This window comes from Nothoprocta perdicaria, unplaced genomic scaffold (genome assembly GCF_003342845.1).
Source record: "Nothoprocta perdicaria isolate Ctin4 unplaced genomic scaffold, notPer1 scaffold_110, whole genome shotgun sequence".
Lineage (NCBI taxonomy): Eukaryota > Metazoa > Chordata > Aves > Tinamiformes > Tinamidae > Nothoprocta > Nothoprocta perdicaria.
In genome coordinates this window covers 222,225-240,555 of record NW_020454206.1, presented here as the reverse complement: position 1 = coordinate 240,555, position 18,331 = coordinate 222,225, and the positions used below count along the sequence as shown (strand labels likewise).

Here is an 18,331-nt window from a genome sequence, read left to right as displayed (position 1 = left end):
GGCGGCGCCGGCCCGAGGGGCGCGGGCGGCCCGTGCTGGGGACCGCGTAGCGCTCGCCTTGGCTCGGGCGGCACGGGCTGCTGCGGGGGACGGGGCCCGGCCAGGGCTGCCGCAGCCCGCGGTGGTACCACGAGCAGCGGGAACCAAAACCCGTCCAGGACCCGCRCGCTGTCTCAGCTGAGACGCTGATGGCAACGTGCTGTGGCTTGGGGGGACCTGGGCTGCTGCTAGGCAGACGTGTGGGTCCTTGCCCGGCCCAGGTCCTGGAGGATGCTGTGGATGAGATGGCTTCATCCCTGCTGTGATTTAGGGAYGTGCCACCTGTGCTCCTGTCCCATCTCCCACAAAAACAGAAAGGACCATGTCTGTTACAATAGGATTTTGGTCTCTCAGATTTCCCCTCTCGGTCCATCCRTCGGGCAGAGGGATGGCTGTTTGCGCAGGATCCTGCAGTGCCCRAGCTGTAAGGGACAAAGAGCTACTTGCTCCCGGGGACCAGGAGAGCCTGGGAGCTGCCTTGGGCACAGATACGTGCAGAGACAGAGCAGGGGTTGATTTTTATTTATTTATTTATTTTTGTTAGTGCACAGTCACTCCCTGCCTGGCTCTCCTCACAGGGAGACGTCTTTACCCAACACGTCCTGGAGCGGTGGCTGGGAAAGGGCCTCGCTCTTCCTGCTGCTCCAAGCACTGTGGGATCTGCACCCGCAGCCTCGGAGCTGCAGCCCAGGCTGTCCCCTTGAACGCCCGCCTGGGTCCCTGCAACCGCGTTGCTCCTGCCCAAAGCACCGATTTAAAAAACACCATCTTGTGCTTTGCAGAGAGGCAGTTGGGAGTCTCACTTAATACCTATTGCCTTTCCGTAAGGACTTAATTCAGGCAATTAACAGTTCCAGAATTTGTGGCTACACTGGAAGAGTACTGCTCGAGGTACCTTGCAGAGAACCATCAAAAAAGAGTGGCATCTTTTTTTTTTATCTGTCAGATGCTAGCTGAAAGTGTGAGATTGAGAGGTGAGGCTGGCTTTGGAGACTGCCAAAGAGAGGGGGAAAAAAACCCAGCAGCAACCTGATCTCGGCGAGCGCTCCGAAAGGAAGATGAGCTGAGCTGGGGACATGAGTTCTGTCTCGTGACCTGGCACGTGTGCCCTGGCTCTGGGGACAGGGCGGTACCTGCGCGGGGCAGGAGCGGCTGGTGCCGATTCCCGGTGCCCTGGCTGGGACAGGCGGCGGGACGGGAGCGCCGGGGGTCACACGCGGGACCCGGGGGTGTTTCTGAGCCAGCATCCCGGGCGCCCGGCCCTTTTAGAGGGAGGCTGCTGTTTACCTGGGCCCTGTTGCAGCGGCAGAGCCGGGGGACAGCGGGGTCTGCGCCGGCTCCCTTCTCCCCAGCTCGYGGCCCGCGTCCACCAGCTGGCAGCAAAGTTAGTGCTGAGGCCGCACGAAAAACACGCGGCTGGCAACACGCGGCTGCAGCGGGCCGGGGTTGGGGCAAAGGGGATTTGTGAGGCTGGCGCGGCGCCGTCCTGCCCTCCGTGCAGCGCTCGCYGCGGCTGCACCCCTGCCCTCCTCCTCCTCACCTCTGAATATTAATGCGCCCGCAGCGGATGATAATGTGACCGGGAATTGAATGAAGCTCGTTATTAGCTCCCGGTTTCCTTGGGGCATTTAAGGGAGTCCAGGGGCTGTTCCCGGAGGCTCGGCCATGTAGAGGGATGGAGGGAATGTGCGGGAGCGAGCCGGCTGTGATCCCAGCTGCGGGAGCGGAGCCGCTCACAATGTGTGCCTGGCTCTGCAGCCTGCCCGGAGCTGCAAACCCGGCAGACGGAGAGGGACAGAGCCGCTGTTCTTCAGCGTGCGCAGCAACTAAATATTAGAATGTGTTGTTTTCTGGAAGGAAATCGGAGATCTAGCCGGTTGGGAGCTGAGAACCGTTTGCATCAGTAATAGGTTTTAAAAGAGGCACAGAGCAGCTCRGGGCTGAGGGAAGCCCCTCTTCTCTCACCGAGAGCTTTGCTTGAAGGGAACCGCTCCTCCACGCACCGAGTAGGAAATTTCCTGCTGATTTGAAGGCTAGAAGTTCAAGCTCAAAATACTCATTAGGGAAGAAATGTACATTATTATACGAGGTCTCCTCACAARCAACCTGGCCTTTGCATAGGTAGATCTCTGAATACCTTAGCATAAAGGAAAATATCTGTCCTGTAGCAGGGGGAACTGAATTCTGGCACAATTAGCTGATCCATCCAGCTTGCTCCAACAGAGCAGCAGCACAGACAGAAACACAGCCTCTATTCCTGGGCCCTCTCTCCGGTGCACTGCCAGCTGTCTCCCAAACCACCGCCCCACCAGAAATTAAACATTTAGACCCTTTTAACTAGTGKGGAAAAATACAGACAGGGAGAAATCATAGCTGAACTTGTGGAAGCTGCTGTTAATTTTGTGCGTCTGATTTCTGAGCTCAGAAATACAGTAGCAGCTCCGGAGCACCTCCTGCTCCCAGCCGAAGCTGACCCTGGTAGCTGGGTCCTGCATGTACCAAAYTAGCCCTTCAAAACTGGTGTCAGAGCTGCTCTGAACAAGACACCTGTTCATAAACCTCTGCTTTATAACAAAAAAAAAAAAGTTCCATAATCGCCAAGCCTGAGAGCCTAAGAAACATTTTTATCTCCTTGATACAGCTTGGGCCGTGTCCTGTTTCGCATAGCCCTGATCTTGCAGACCTCTTCTAATAAATAAATGTACTTATTTGGTGCTTGCCGAGCATCTGTGGCAGGGCAGAGGCGGGAGGGATCAGCTCCCGCGGCGCTGCCTGCAGAAACCGGAGTTCACCGATGGAACAGAACAAATCATCGATGAAACAGAACGGAGCACCGGGGAGCGCGCAGGGACTTTGTCCTTTCTCTCTCCTCTTCGTTCCTTCCTTCCCATCTCATTTGCAGCAGAAGTAGCMCCATCCTTAGCTCCTTTTCTGCCCCTTCTGCTGGCGCTGTTTAGGCGAGCCTAATTTTTAAGAGCTGGACACTTATTCTAAACAGAGAGAAGCAGGAGAATTTAACTATGAATCAAGAAGACCTGTCTGTTTGTGGACATTGTTATTTACTCCTCTTTCAGAAAAAGCAAACAAACAGCAAGTCCCTCCCAAATAAACCAGCTCCCCGCTTAGATTTGAACACACTTTAAAAGAAATGTCTTTTGTTTTAGCCATTTTTTATTTCCTGTTTGTTTCTGAGCTTAGACTTGACAATGAAAACCACATGAAATTCCCTTTTTGTTCCCTCAGTTTTATTTTTGGCGACACAATATTCAAACTTCCAGTTCCACAAGACATTTTTTGTATGTGCATTTATATTTTTTTTTAAATAAATTCATGGTAACTTCCCTCAGAAAATATAAGACTTTCTAGAGAACTGGGTATAGCAGGATAGCTGAAGCTGTAAATGCTGAACTCGAGCTAAAATTTGTAGGGCCAGCCTGAGTGCAGCAGCCGTGCATAACCAGGGAGAAACTCCGCGGGCAGAGCGAGGAACGACGCGTGCTTTTGTGTTCCGTTTAAAAGGCTGTCGCAGCTTAGTTTTTGTCAGCGGGTTTCAATAATGCTCTTTGAAAAGCCACCCTTTGCAGCGGCTGGGATGCCGGCGCGTCCGGGACGCGTCCCCGGGCCAGGGAGGCCCGCAGAGCCTGGAGCTGCTGCTCCAGCTCCGTTTGGGAATATGACCGAGGCGTTTGGCAGCAGCCGTCCCGGGGCGAAGGGGCTTCACGGAGGTGCTGCGAAGCCTGTGGTGCTGTGAGGCAATCCCCTTGCCCCCAGACCGGTCGCTTCCCTGGTGCCACCCCYCAGCAGGACGGAGGCAGCTCAGGGCGCAGGGAAGAAGGAGGGTTATGGAGCAGACAGTGCGTGCGGAGCCCCTCAGCAGCACGGCGCGGTTCAGCCTCCYGCAGCGCTGAACCCGTCCCGCGGCTGCGGCCCCCGGGTCGGCGCGGGCTGAGGGAGGCCGCCCGCACAGGGGTGCCGGGCATCCCTCCCCCTTCCCCGGGCACGGGCGCAGTCCAGGCGCCGCCTCCGGGCGAGCGGAGCGGGCTCAGGACCGCGAGGAGCGCGGCCGTGTTTGCCGTGCGCAGGGCTCATCGCCGCCCTCGGCCCCTTCAAACAGCGTCTGGGTAAACAGGCTGACCTTCGGGGCATGGCGCAAGGTCCATAAGGGAGGAGTGGGGGGAAGAAGAGCTCCAGCATCCCTCCCGGAGACGGGGACAMTCCGCAAACGGAGGGGCTGCTGCCGTGTGCTTGCTTCCCGCTTCCCATAAAACAAGCAGATGATCTGTGTCTATTCACGGTGGTCTGTGTCTTGCAAGGGCTTTCCTGCACACAGCTTTAAAACAATTTAAATATAAATTGCTTAGTGGGGGTGGGGGGTGGGGAAGGGAAAAAAAGCACTCCATCAGGAAATCCTAAAGCCAGGCWCAAGAGACGTGGGCTCCCTCCGGCGCTGCAGCTTTGCGCTCAGAGACCGCGCATCCCTCAGAGCGCGCCGGTGGCTCCGGGCCCCAACCAGCAAAGCTGCTGTGGCCCTTTCCCTCTGCAGCCCTCTCGGCTTCCCGGGGCTGTTTTACAGCAGCAACCCCACATCTGCCCCACAAAAAAATAGATTCCTCCGAGCTGTTGCTTTTGCCAAGTTTTGTCACGGAGCAAACGTTTGGGACCGAGCGAAACGCRGCAGAAAGGCGCCCGGCAGAGGCGCGGGCGGGCGGCAAGCGCGGCGGCTCGCGGGGCCGCGGCCGGCGGCACGGCGAGGACRCGCCGCCCGCATGGCGCAGCGCGCCCGACCTTCAACCCGCCGCATCACCCGCTCGAGCGGCGGCTCTCTCGGGCTTGTTTACTAATTGTGACAATCATTTACATCTCCAGCGGCGGCTGAGTCATCCGCTGCCCTCCATCTGCATACAAACCAGCGGCGGCAGCTGGAGCCCTGTGGCTCCTGCCTCTATCTCACAATCTTAGCCGCCGTAAAACAGGCCGACTTTACAGCCCGGGCGATACGGAGGAGATGGAGAAACGCAGCCCCGCGGCAGGAGGAGTGAACGGCCTCCGTGCGCGGCAGGAGCGGTTGCACAATGTGGTCCCGGCGCCCCGCTAAGCCCAGGCTGCTGCTGCTGCCAGCCCTCGCTGCCCGCGCGCCCTGCGGGAGCAGCGCGAGCTTTGGGACGCGTGAGGGTGCCCGGCCGTCCCTTTGGGGCCGGCTTGGCTGGGCTGCCGCTGTGCGGGGCCAGGTGGGTCGGTACATTCGAGTCGGGCGGGAGCTGCTCTCAGCTCTCATGTCAGCGATTCYTTTGTTTCAGCTGAGGGATTCACCTAGGCAGAGTTTCTAACTGAAATCTGTCTCTTTTCTACCTTATTAAAAGCAAAACAATTATTACCTCTAAAGGACCAATCTTCCATTAATGCCACATGCCACTCAGCACAGAGCAGGTCTATATTGGTGACTGGTGTCTGTGCAACACCTCAACCACGCCAGCCACTTCACCCAATTGCATTTTTTTCTGGTTCAAACCAAGCCTTGGCTGGCTTATTTTGTTGCGGATGCCTAGCAAACAAAATGAGCCCTAACAAAGTACAGCTTTACTCCTAGAGCTGCGTAGTCCYGGTCCTGGCTGGCGCAGGCAAGGCGCTAAGCGGAGCTGAGGTGGAGGAGTCAGGGAAGATGGGAGACGCAGCTGGACACGGCGTGAGCCCTGCRGTATGGGTCTCGCAAAGCAGAACATGCTGCTGAGCCAAGGAAACCTCAGAAGAAAACCGCAGAAAGTCTGACGAGACTTTCCTCCGTGTATAATTAGCGCTTCAGTTCCGAGTCTTAGCCAGCCTGGATGCGCGGAAGAGCAGCCCGGGGGCTCTTGACCTGGCGCCACGCAGGGCTGCCCTGGCGGGAGGCGGCGGCACCGGCCCCTGTGGCAGCAGCGGCCAGGCCGGCGGAGCCKCCGCGGGGCCCTGGCGCACAGTGGAGCGGCGGCGGGAGCGCCGGGGAGGCCGCTCCGCTGCGCGGGGTCACGGCCGCCCCACGGCTCTGCCCGGGCAGGCCGGGCGCTGAGCAAGCGAACRGGACGAGCGCCCCTGCCGGCTTCTCTGCTGCGGGCACGAGGACGGAGCTGCAAATCYTTGGGACGTTTCCACTGCAATAACCCTCTCAAATACTAGTGGTTTCCTAACCCTCTGCTGCCCAGAGCAGACGTTTCTGTCACAACGCCGGCTCAGCGGGCGGCTCGCACCCACCTCCACGGCCGCCTCTGGCCCCTCGAGCGCGCACAAGGCTCTGCCCCACCAAGCTGCGCCTTTCCCCAGCGCCTCTTGCCAGGACCCGGCAGCACCTACAGGAGTCTCGCTGCGTTGCCCCCGCCAGCTCCTGCAGGCCCATCAGCCTCATTACAGAGGCGAAGAACRGCTTCCCCGTGCAGCCCAGGGATTTTACTGACATCGCAAGCGTGGTCAACATCAGCACCGTATGCCCCGCTGCCCTCCCAGCCCAGCSGAGCTCTCCAGGACACTCCCTGTGCCGCACGGACAGGCACAAGCAGTGACAAGAAACCCTCGCCAGCGAGCCAGCCTGTGCTGGTGGCTCCTGGACAAGACATATTGCAGCCAGCGCCTGGGTCACCACACTTAGTGTGGCACCGAGCTGCCCACGGCACTGGCCAACGCGCTCGGCAAGGTTCGGCAGCTGGAAACTGCCAAACCACCCAACCTGCTCTTGCTGTGGCCGTGCTACAGCAGCGAGCGCCCTCAGGGAGCCCGGGTGATCCCTGCCCACAGCGCAAGAAAAGCTCCCGGCTTCAAAGCRGCGCCCGTGCCGCAAGAACACCCAGTGCCAGAGCTCAGGGGTCAGCGCTGAGCTGCGAGGACTAAATCGAGACCTCGAGGTTATTATAAGCTGTGACTCAGCCCTCGCTGGAGGCCGCCGAGGCGCTGATGAGCGCGGCTCCGGCAGCCCCAGGCTTGGGAGGCAGGCGGATCGCTCGCGTGTCCCGTAATGGATCTGCGCGCTGGGTAACTGGTTTGCTGCCGCTGTTTATCTTCCAGTGATTAATGGTCGCTCTTGGTTCCTGTTGCAATTCCATTAAGATTAGAGACTTGCAGTTGCACCGAGAGGTTTTGCAGTAGGTGACCCTGCTCTCCCCCCGGACTTATTTTTGTAGTCTTGAGGAAATGAAGATTAAGTYGGGTCTTGTGTCCCACCCTTTCGCTCTCTAGCTGCGGGTAGAGCACTCCGAGCAGGCAGCGAGGAAAGCCCGGCTCTTGCATTAGGGGATCCCTGTGTCCGTGGCGCTCCAAACCCCCAGCCCTCAAAYACATCATCCCCATGGATTTATGCATGCAGGGATCGGGAGCACTAAGCACTCATCCAGGAGGAGCCTGGCGCTGTCTCGGCCCAGGCCGCAGACCCCCTTCAGTGTGGGGCAGAGGGAAGGTGGGGGCTGCTGCGCCTCAGCTCAGTCCCTCCCGGAGGCCAAAGTACAGCAGACAGATCATCTTCCTGAAAACATGCCACTAACTGAACTCCCCGATGTTTATCTCCGCTAAAAGCAGCCAGCCCACAGGAGGGCAGTGAGCACGAGAGTGCAGAGGCTTCTAAAACAGCAGGAAAACAACTGGYTAAACTCCATCAAGAAACTAGTTACTCACAGGAGTCCGATTTGTGGATTGGTGGAGTAGGAAGAGATGGCTGTGATCCTAAGAAACCTACTGTAACACCATACCTTCACCCAGGGGCAAAGAAACCCCTCCTAAACTGACCGAGCACTTTGCAACTTGAAGGATAAGCCCGGACCACTGACAGTGAGCGGCTTCCACAAAASGAAGCCTGCAGAGACCACCACACTGCTCAGAGGAGCTGATGAGGCTCCCAGCCCTGCACCACGTGCTGCTTGCCACAAGAAGCCCACGGGGTGGACTTTCCTGTGTCACCCATGGTGCCACCCCTGCCATGGGATTCCAGACAGCAGGTCCCTGCTGAAGCTGCCCTGGGATGCCCATGGGAATCCAGGGAGCATCAAGCAGCTAAGCGGRCAGCCTCTTGCCTGCAGCTAGAGCTGCAGAAGGGGAGCTGCAGGTGTGACCACAACCCGCGTGCAGCCACACACTGGCCAGGGTCCACGGAGAATATCTACATTACAAAAGCCACCACTATGGTTATTCTTGGCTTGCATTCAGCCTTCCTGCTTCCCTCCCACCCCTCCAAAAGAAAAAGCAAAGGAAWTTTTGCTCCTAGGTAATGGAGCAGAGTGTTACTGAGAATCAAGAGAAAGGTCACAGGGACTCCTGCTTGTTGTCTTTTTTTTTTTTTCCCCTCCTTCCCACTTTACTTTTTACATCAGAAATTCTGAGCAAGCCTGGCACCATGTTACTAGTACAGAACCCATACTTATTTTACATTAAAAGAAAGTCAGCATGACTTAAAAGGACATGGTAAATCTGATGTAATCTAGAGACATTTTGGCGGTGCCAATTTCAATAACTGTCCTAGAAGAGACAAGCAACTTGGTAGAAATGCTGTGAAGATTTAAAGTGTTGACTTTCTTAACATCTCTGCCTACAGTAAGATCTATCCAATATGAAAGAGAGCTCCTGTAACTAAACCCCAAAATGATGCATAATCTAGAATGATACCTACAACCTTTTGTGTCAGTGGCATGGGGGTGTCTGGGCAAATATACTGGGGCAAAGCTTCTTGCAGACACATCCTGCAGACCTTACTAATGGTGCTGAGTGGATCTCCTTCTCCCTTTTGTTCTACTCACCTGTGATCTACTTAGTGACCTAAAAAGCCCCTTCTGGATACCACTATAACAATAGTAATAGGCATATAGTTACATATATATATGTATATAATATCATCTCTGAAATCCTTATAGTTTTAAATTCAGCTCAAAAAGTAAATTTCTTCTAAATCATAGGTCCTAGTTTCAACTTGAATATAGGCCATATTTTAAAAGCAGTTTTTAATCTCAGTCCCCATTGCATCTCCAAGCCAGGCTAAACACACTGTGTTGTGCCTACTGACACGGATGCGCCTGGTAACCTCTGCTGTTCAGGATGGGACATGAATTGTATTTATCAATACCAGATTCTCCCAAGTCATGTGTCTTAATTTGTCATTTCTTTTTCCCTATAAAACTAGTTCTAAAATACTCCCATTCTAGTTTTCATATCTCTACTTCAGTTTGCACAGGTAAAAAATGATGCAAGATGTACAGAAGAGCCTCAGAGCAAACAGGACCCTGCACAGGAGGACACTGTCCTTCAGTTACAGCAAGGCAGGAGTCCGAATTCCTCCTTAAATCTGGTCCAGTACAGAGTCAAGCCCTAGAAGGGAGGAAATTGTGCTTGACAGATGCAATCATATGCAAATGGCTGTAGAAGAGGGTAAATTATCATCTACAAACATTGGGCAGAAATTCCATCTGCTGCCGCCTCAAGAAGGGCTCTTAATAAATTCTGAGACAGCAAAGTGACACACATCTTAATCAAGACTTAATCCATGGAATTAATTCACTGTGCGTTTCTGCATAATTCCAAGAGTAATGCTAAAAGCCGTGGCAATATCAGCGGCAGATGGACTCCCCCTGCCCCATGCAAAGGTATTAAAGAAAACACAGCCCCTGTCACATCCCTTCGTGTACATACACACGGCAGAAAGCAACAGGGCTGTGCCCCTCTGCTGCCAGCAGCTTATGCAGCCTGCAGGCATCAAAGGTCAGGCTCCCGAGGAGGTGGAAATGGAAACCAGCCCCATGGCAAATACGGAGCCCCTGCCACTCCTGTCTGTGGGAGATGAAAAGCCCGGAGTGAGGCAGAGGTCTGGGAAAGCAGCACCAGCTCCGCTCTTTAGACGCTGCGTTTCAGGGAGGGCTGACCCAGAGCAGTGTCAGGGCAGATTTCCTGCTGGGGAAGGGCAGGAGAGGGAGGTCAGGTGAGGGGACAACTGAAGGACTACGAGAAAAGAGGAAAACTTTTGAGGTTCATGGATGACCAAGACCTGCTGCAGAAGCTGGGGAAGGATAACCACTGGAAATGGGTTCCTGCCCTCYTGCCATGTCCTTGAAAACACTTTGCAGGTGTAGGGCAAGTTTTGCCAAGGGCCTCAGCAGCAGTCCCCTTTGAGCTGACAGGAGATTTTTCAGACAGCTCTGAAAATACATTCTTAGTCACCGTCATCCGCCTCCAAAGGAGGTGCTTCAGCTATGTTATTAATCTCTTGTTTACACGTTTAACACCAGCACATCCAGACAAAATACTTCCTTCAGAAGCTCAGTCCCAACGTGCATACATTCGCCACGCATCTTTCAAACACGAGAGCTCAAGCTTCACAAGTGACCTTGATCTTTAGTTTGCAAACTCCAAATACCTGGTCCAAGGGCCCCTGAGCCTGGAGGCACTGGATCCCCCAACCCCTTGCATCTGTTGCTACTAGCTGGTGTCGTGACAGGTTCCCTAGCTGGGAAAGGTGTGATGTTAGCTTGGGTGACAGGAGACTGAGAAACCACTGTGCCCAATGAGCTCCCCAAACTGGCCAGCTTTCAGAAACCTGTGTGTCCATGACAATATGACGCATGTGGCTGGCTTATGACGGACACTGAGACTTCAGGGGACACCTCACCTCTCCAAGGGGACACGGAGACCCCTCGTAACGCCTCCTCCCTCACACCTGTCTCTCTCAGCTTCCAACACGGCTCTGAACAGAGCAGCTCTCAGCTGAGCTGCCGACACAGTATAGTCACACACAGAGGGTACAGGTGCTCCCGAGCAACAACACAGCAAGAATAATTTATCCCGAGATAAAGAAACATGGAGAACAGTGGTAGATGACTCCCACATGTGCCTGCAGATGCAGGGAACGACACCAGCAGCTCCCCAGCTCAGAYGCTCTCAGTGAGGAGCTGCTGTTTCAGCCAAGACTACTTGTCCCCAGACACCCAAGGGTGCGTAACGCGATTCCTGTGTTAATTCAGGCTCTGATGGTCCCCGTGCCTGGAGGGAATGGTGTTTGCTTGCATGGATCCATGTCTGTGCTTGTGGCACCGTCTACAGCTCCCTGTTAGGGCCCTGCACAGCGGYGGCTTTTCTTTCAGGTGTGTGTGTTTGGTCTCTGCGCTGCCYGTGTGTGCGAATCATTAGTTGTACTTGACCAGCTTGTTGAGAAGTGAAGGAGAAAGGAGAGAGAAGGTGCAGCGGGGAGGATGGGGAGAGCGGGATGTCTGGGGAAGGTGCTAACAGCACTTGGCTGGCCCAGAACTACTTCCTCAGATCTCTGTTACACAGCATGCTCACAGTGTTGCTATTTCGGTCTGAATGTCACCTATAAATTGGAGGCTCTTTCTCTGAAGGCTGCAAATAGAAGTGCCACTAGATGATATTTGATTTATAGGGGGGTTAAGCAGAAAGCCTGGCATGTCCATTTTCCAGCCAGGAAACTCAGAGGAGTCCAAGGATCACACAGGGAACCTTTGCTTTTCCTAGACCTTTCCTCAAGGGTTGGCAAGTCCCTCCCAGAAAGGGTGGGAAGAGGTCACCARCACAGATCCATCTCCCTAACCACCCTGTGGCTGCTTTTTTCAGATTCCGCCTCCTCCACCACCCATTCCTGCCTCATGGATTTCAACCTGCTGGCAGACTCGGAGGCTCGCAGCCCGGCCCTGTCCCTCTCCGACGCCGGGACGCCYCAGCACGAGCACGGCTGCAAGGGGCAGGACCAGAGCGGTGAGTGCCGGGCGCTGCGGAGACGCAGAGCATCCTGCCTCTGGATGCTCTGTTACACGGCGGGTAGCTTGCAGGGCTAGGAAACTCTTTCAGACAGACTCAAGTTCTTGGGTGCCAACACAGAGAAGGCCTTTTGGCACAAAGCAGAGTAGGCTTCTTGCTCCAAGTTTGGGTTTTCAATCCAGATTGAAGTTTTTTCCCTGCCCCCAAAAAGGGCAGGCTGCTTCCAAGAGGTCCAAGGGACCCCAGGCTGTTTTGCAGGTGGATCCGCATGGCCGGTGRCTTGTGGGCCTGGCCGTGGAGCCTCCAGCATCACGCCGAGCTTTGGCCAGCACGGCTCAGCACATCGGGCCAGCTCTGAGCAGAGAACACGGCACATGTGGAGGCAGGAGCTGTACCTGCCCAGCCCCTTGCTCCACTCTCATAGAGGRTCAAGAGCAGAACAAGCAGCAAGTGTCACAGCCCGGCTGGGGCTGCAGGAAGCACCCGTGTGGGGCCCTAGCAAAGCCCCCATGGTCACACAACAACTGCTGGGTCCAGGCTTCCCACCTCAGCCCACGGAGGGCACAGTTACCCTCCGCAGCAAGGGACAATGCCCCCCAACCCCTCCCCCCCTTTTTTTTTTTTTTTATCTCTATTTTAACTGTTTATGTTGAGCTTGCCTCTGGCTGAACTATCCAGCTTCAGTCAGCAAGAAGGTTAGTGGGGAAAACACTGTTTTATCCCAGCTTTAAGTTAAAAAGTCTGGTCACTTGTGCTTCAGGGCAAGGCTTTGCAATGGGCAACAGGTTGCTCCTGTGCCTTTGACCATTCCTATAAAACTAAAAACCCTCAAACCTTATTGTCAGGCTCTGAAGAAGCAGCATTCACATCTGCTCAGAAATTCACTACCAAATGATACAAGTTTTTCTAGCATTTGTCCCCATCCTGTGCCTGTCCTGCACGCTCACCCTGGACCCTACGGGGCGATACGAGATCTCCCTTGCAAGGCACCCGCTAGTGCCGGGGCTGGGCRCAGCCTGCTGCTCCCCGCGTACAGCCTGCAGGCTCACTCGCATGCAAACGCTAATGAGCATAATGATGCAGATTAAAATTCCCTGGAATAAGTGCCCTACAGGGAGTCACCCTGGGGCAGCATGCGCAGAGAATTCACCAGCTGAATTCCTCACCGCACGTGTACCTTAGTTGGGCAAATTCCCAAGCTTGGTGGCTCCTAGTCAGCTGTTTTGGATGCACAACATTCATCTCAATTCAAGTGGCCTTCCCTATCAAGCCCACCATGTCATTGCACAGAACTGCCAGTTTAGCTGCTGACTTTTTTTTCCACGCAGCCCGAGCCGCTAATTCCAGCTATGACTACAGTAGTTTCATTGAGGGGGCGAACGTGCACGAGAGATATTCCACAGCCTATTTTAAGTTGACAATAAATGCTTGCTGCCTGGGGACGTCACTCCCCACCGTCTTAACTAGTCTAGAAATAAAACTGGCCTGGGAGGTGGCTGTTTGCCAGCGTTACCTGCACACAAAAGCTCTCAGCCTGTGTGTCACCATCCAGAGAGGCAGGTGGCATCCCCACAAGCAGGGCACATGCCACCGCTGTCAGCAAGAGCAGGGAGTGCTGTGCTACCTCGCTCCAGAGAAAGAGCTTCCTCCTGCCCCAAACCACTTGCAACTGAATCTCAGCAGAGCAAATCTAGGTTTCCCTTTAGTTCCTCCTCCCAAATGACACTGCCTAGGTAAGTTCTGCCATGATCACACAAAGCCTTGGGCTGCTTTTCAMGGATGGGTAAAGCTCCTACTTCACATACGTGACTCACACTGGCTACTTTCTGTGACCTTTCCCTCTCATCCTGGTGCAGACGAAAAACTCCACCTAGTAACAGAATCCAGCTTACCAATGTCAAACCAATGGTGAAGGAAAACACAAAACACCCACAGCAAAAGAAAATAATCATCCCAATGGCTTAAATTCTGTTGATATCAGCTGAACTAGGAGCATTAGGGAGCATCTTGACAGCAGTGAATAAAAAAATAAAAAAAAAAGAAAAAGAAAAAAAAAAATCAGCTTGTCCATTTTTTGTACCTGTTACAAAAGTTAAGCCAAGGCAAGCGGCAGTACCAGGGGAGCATGTTTGGTGAGAGGCAGGTACCCGCTTGCATCACCAGCAAGGGAAGGGGGACAGGAGCCTTCCCGGTCCAGCAGCACTGCCGGGGATGGCAGCAGGAGGGGCCCTTACAGAGCACACCCTGGTTACCCYGTGGACAGATCCCACTCACTGCATCCCAGCCCCAGCACCAACCCCAGGGATTTCTCCCGTCTTTTGTTCCCCGTGCAGACACAGAGAAGTCCCAGCAGAACCAGACAGACGACTCCAACGCCGAGGACGGCTCGCTTAAGAAGAAGCAGCGGAGGCAGAGGACTCACTTCACCAGCCAGCAGCTCCAGGAGCTGGAAGCCACTTTCCAGAGGAACCGCTACCCAGACATGAGCACCAGGGAGGAGATTGCGGTCTGGACCAACCTGACGGAGGCGCGAGTCCGGGTAGGGCTGCATCCTCTCACCTGCCTTGTCCTTTAACAAGCTCCTAGCTTGTGGAGTGGGAATTGGCCAGGAGACAAATCTGCCCTGCTGTGCCCACATCCCCCAGGCCCCAGCCTTGTTAGTGTGGATGCTCTCYGGGGTACCCTGAACTACGGGGCAGTCACAGGCCTCACGTGGCAGAGCTCCAGCTGGACCGGGAGCTTCTCTCTGCTGCTAGAAACACAAGCTAGTGGCACCGTGAATAACCTTCCAGCAGCTTCCACGCGCCAGGAAGTTGTGTTATTCAAGTCCTTTTAACACAAAGTTTTTCCTGCTACAAGACAGGCTTTTAACATCTCTCTCCAGCTAAGCCAAGACGAAGTCAAAACAAGAGAGTTGATTTCTTGCAGCTCAGATCACATCCCCTACACACCTTGTATGCAAGGTACACAGCCCTAACTCCTCCTCCTGGGCTGGGGTCACTTGGAAATACAGCAAGTATTTCTTCCCTTTTCCCTCCTGTAAAAGGCATTTAAGTGAGATAGGTCGGAAGGCAGGTCTGGGGAGATTGGAGATCTCAAAGGCCGGATCCATTTGCCKTGGCCTACACCAGGACACATTTACTGATTTCCAGCCCTTCAGTAGCAACCSAGAAACAGACTTCAGACATAAGACTCCTTGGCCTCCTGCATCAGCTTATACCAAATGAACCCACCATATCCACAGCAGCCACAAGTCAGAGCTGCAGCAGAAACCCAAAAGGGCTCTGGAAGGAGGCTGCCAAATGTGCCCCTTCCATAGCACCAGCCCCTCTGTTGGGCATCCACATCCATGCAGCAGGGTAGGATCAAGTGCCAACAGTACCATGAGCATTACCCATCAAATGGGCTCAAGTACTGTAGGATTATTCTGTGCATTGCAAGTAGAAATGCTTGGGTTTCGATCTAGGTGATGATTCTCCCTGCAGATGCCTGCAGCCCAGGTGTGACACTACCAGCCATTCCTGCAGTTCCCTCTCCCTACTGACCAGCCCCCTGGGAAGTGCTCCAGAGCCCACACTGCYCTCGGCCTTGCTGGGCCAAGGGACCGAGGCAAAGCCTCCTCCAAGTGATAACCCAGAATGATTCCCCCCCACCCCCATCTTTTGCTTGCAGGTCTGGTTTAAAAATCGCAGAGCTAAGTGGAGGAAACGGGAGAGGAACCAGCAAGCCGAACTGTGCAAGAACAGCTTTGGAGCCCAGTTCAACGGACTGATGCAGCCTTACGATGACATGTATTCTAGCTATTCCTACAACAACTGGGCCACCAAGGGGCTTGCCACCAGCCCCCTCTCAGCCAAGAGCTTCCCCTTCTTCAACTCCATGAATGTCAGCCCTCTCTCYTCGCAGCCCATGTTCTCCCCGCCCAGCTCCATCGCTTCCATGACCATGCCTTCTTCCATGGTCCCTTCGGCAGTGACCGGAGTACCGGGCTCCAGCCTCAACAACCTGGGAAACATCAACAACCTGAACAGCCCAAGCCTCAACTCCGCCGTTTCATCCAGTGCCTGTCCTTAYGCCTCGACAGCCAGCCCCTACATGTACAGGGACACATGCAACTCCAGCCTGGCCAGCCTGAGGYTGAAGGCAAAGCAACATGCTAACTTCACCTACCCGGCGGTGCAGACGGCAGCTTCCAACCTGAGCCCTTGCCAATACGCCGTGGACAGGCCTGTATGAAGGGCTGCCCTCCATCACCCGGGGACTTGACCTTAGCCTGACAAAAGGAGACCTTTAGCCCTACAACAGCCTATGTCCTGCAGAGAAAGAGAGTGAAAGCATGAAAGAGAGCGTGAAAGAGTGAGAAAGCGGCAAGCAGGCAGTTGGACCTCTATCAAGATTTGTCTAACTATCGTATGGTGAATTTTGACCGTCTTTCCCCTCCCAAAYCCTTTCCCCTCTTGCCCACCAAATCTCTTCCCTCTTGGTAAGAAAAAAAAACACAACAAAACACAGAAGTCTATAGGAATCCCTGCAGGGAAATAGGAGCTCCTGACGTGTGAGGTGCCTGACCTATGGGCAGCAAACCTGAGCATATTCAGTCTGACCTTCCAACCCCTCCAGGTGTGAGGGCTCCCACTCCCTTCCCCAGAAACAAGGCGGCCTGGGAAACACAAGCAGCCAGACGCTGCAGGTAGAGGAAACAGCCAGGGACAGGGCGACGCGTGCCGCTATTCAACGCTGGGTTGACCTCCTCTCCCCGAATGTGTGTGAGGTTGTTGGATTTTAGTTAAAGACCACTTGCTCATTTATTTATCACATAGCCAGTCCTGCAGCCGGTAAGGAAAGTGCTGACTCAGTTGATTGGCATATTTCTTTATAATGCATATATATGCACGGCCATTAAGACTTGAAGCCTTTAGGGACTGGGAGTTGTGAAGATAATAGAATATGTGTGTGTATATATTTTATATATACACAAATATATAGACATATATATTAAAATATGCTTTTTTGTTTTGTACATGGAATAACCTATGAAGTAGACCTTAAAACCAAAACCCCATAGAACAAGCATGCCCACCAAGGCAGCGATCTGCCTCTAATGCTTTACTGCTTCAGTCATTTCCAGCCAGGTAGGAATTCCTTTGCCTGTGTACATCTGAAAAGCTCCTTCTTGCAATGATAAACTCTCCCTTGCACATCTCCCCTTACCCTTTCCCAAATCCCCTTTCAAAAAAAAAAAAAGAAAATAAAATGAAAGTTGGCACAATCCCTTTAAGGCTTCAGCCTGCCTCGTTATTGAGAGCACGAGCCTGTGTGTAAAGGATCGGCAGTCCCAGAGCAGCAGCCTGCAGGACAGCGAGTGTCCCGAGTGTCCCTCGCGAGCAGCAGCGAGGCAGCCCAAGCCAGGCAGGGGCCTGATGTTTATGGGATGCACCTTGGGGACACACTCGCTCACAGAGCAGAACACGTGGGTCCTCAGGAGCACAGGGAGAGGACCTGCTCCCACAGCCCCGGGCGGGCAGCTCGAGCCTCTCCTGGCTCAGCCTGCACCCTGGAGAGGCTGCCCGAGGCTGCTGCTTTTCAGCCCCACAGCCTGGGGCAGGTCAGACCCTCCTCACACTACACAGATGCAGATGCTGCTCCAGCACCACCATAGGAAAAACCATGCTTTGTTCTGAGCTAATCCAAAACAAGGGAGCCGGTTTACCCCAAGCTGCAGCTGCTGCCAAGGAGAATACAACTCTGCTCTGCAACATGCTCCAAGATCAAGCATAAACTTCCAATAAATCACACATGGTGCAACAGCAGCCAGGTCCAGACCTCACCTCTGTGCCTCAGTGCTGCTGAGCTTGCTTTGCTGTAGGCTCTGTCCTGTGCAGCAGCCTCCCTCGAGGAGCCCTCCCACCAAACACACCTTGGACCTTTTGCCTCAGCTCTCTCTTCCACTCAAGCTCTTCTCTTGTGGGAAGCAGAAAGGGCCTGGAGTACCCCTGGCCCTCTCTAATTTCCTCCCCTGCAGAGCCTGCTTCACACCTGAATCCACCTTTCCCCTCCCCAGTAATTGCAGGCAGGTGGTGCCACAAGGGAGCTCCCCTCTCCTCCTCTCCCTCCCACATGGAGCCTGCCCTTCCTGACACCCCATTCCACCCTCAGCTTGGGGCAGGAAGGAGCACAGCAAAGCCACAGCTTTGTCAGGAGGAAGAATCAAAGGGAAATCCCCCTTGCCTTCCTGTGGGTTACATGGCTAAGGACGGAACATCTCCCTGCCGTTCTCCCCAGGCAAAACCAATACCAACACGGCATCTTCCTTCTCGTTTAGACCGCTGTAGTAACTGCCCTTGAGCAAATAGTTTCTGTGTCGCTGTGCTGCTCGTGGGATCCCCACGGAGACAACGGGGTTGGGTCGGGATGTGTGGTGTGAAAGGGAAGCCCATGAGCAAGTGAGCAGGGACGCACTGCTGGCATGGGCGGCCTGGCTGCTGCCGAGTCCTGCAGGATTCGGTCACAAAAGATGGGCTCACACATAAGGAGCAAGAAGCTGACTCCAGCACACAGCTCACACCATCTCCTGTTGCAGCCA

General features: G+C 54.4%; 1 protein-coding gene across 1 annotated transcript in view; it reads left to right on the top strand.

Moving 5' to 3' along the window:
- The window catches only part of PITX3 (paired like homeodomain 3), a 21,091-nt gene extending 4,650 nt beyond the window's left edge, over nt 1-16,441 (top strand). Inside the window, exons 2-4 of the mRNA XM_026050398.1 lie at nt 11,605-11,745; nt 14,082-14,287; nt 15,421-16,441. Of these exons, the coding sequence (XP_025906183.1) occupies nt 11,605-11,745; nt 14,082-14,287; nt 15,421-15,984 (911 nt within the window). The 3' untranslated portion in view covers nt 15,985-16,441. The remainder of the gene's footprint in view (nt 1-11,604; nt 11,746-14,081; nt 14,288-15,420) is intronic.
- The last annotated feature ends 1,890 nt before the right edge of the window (nt 16,442-18,331 follow it).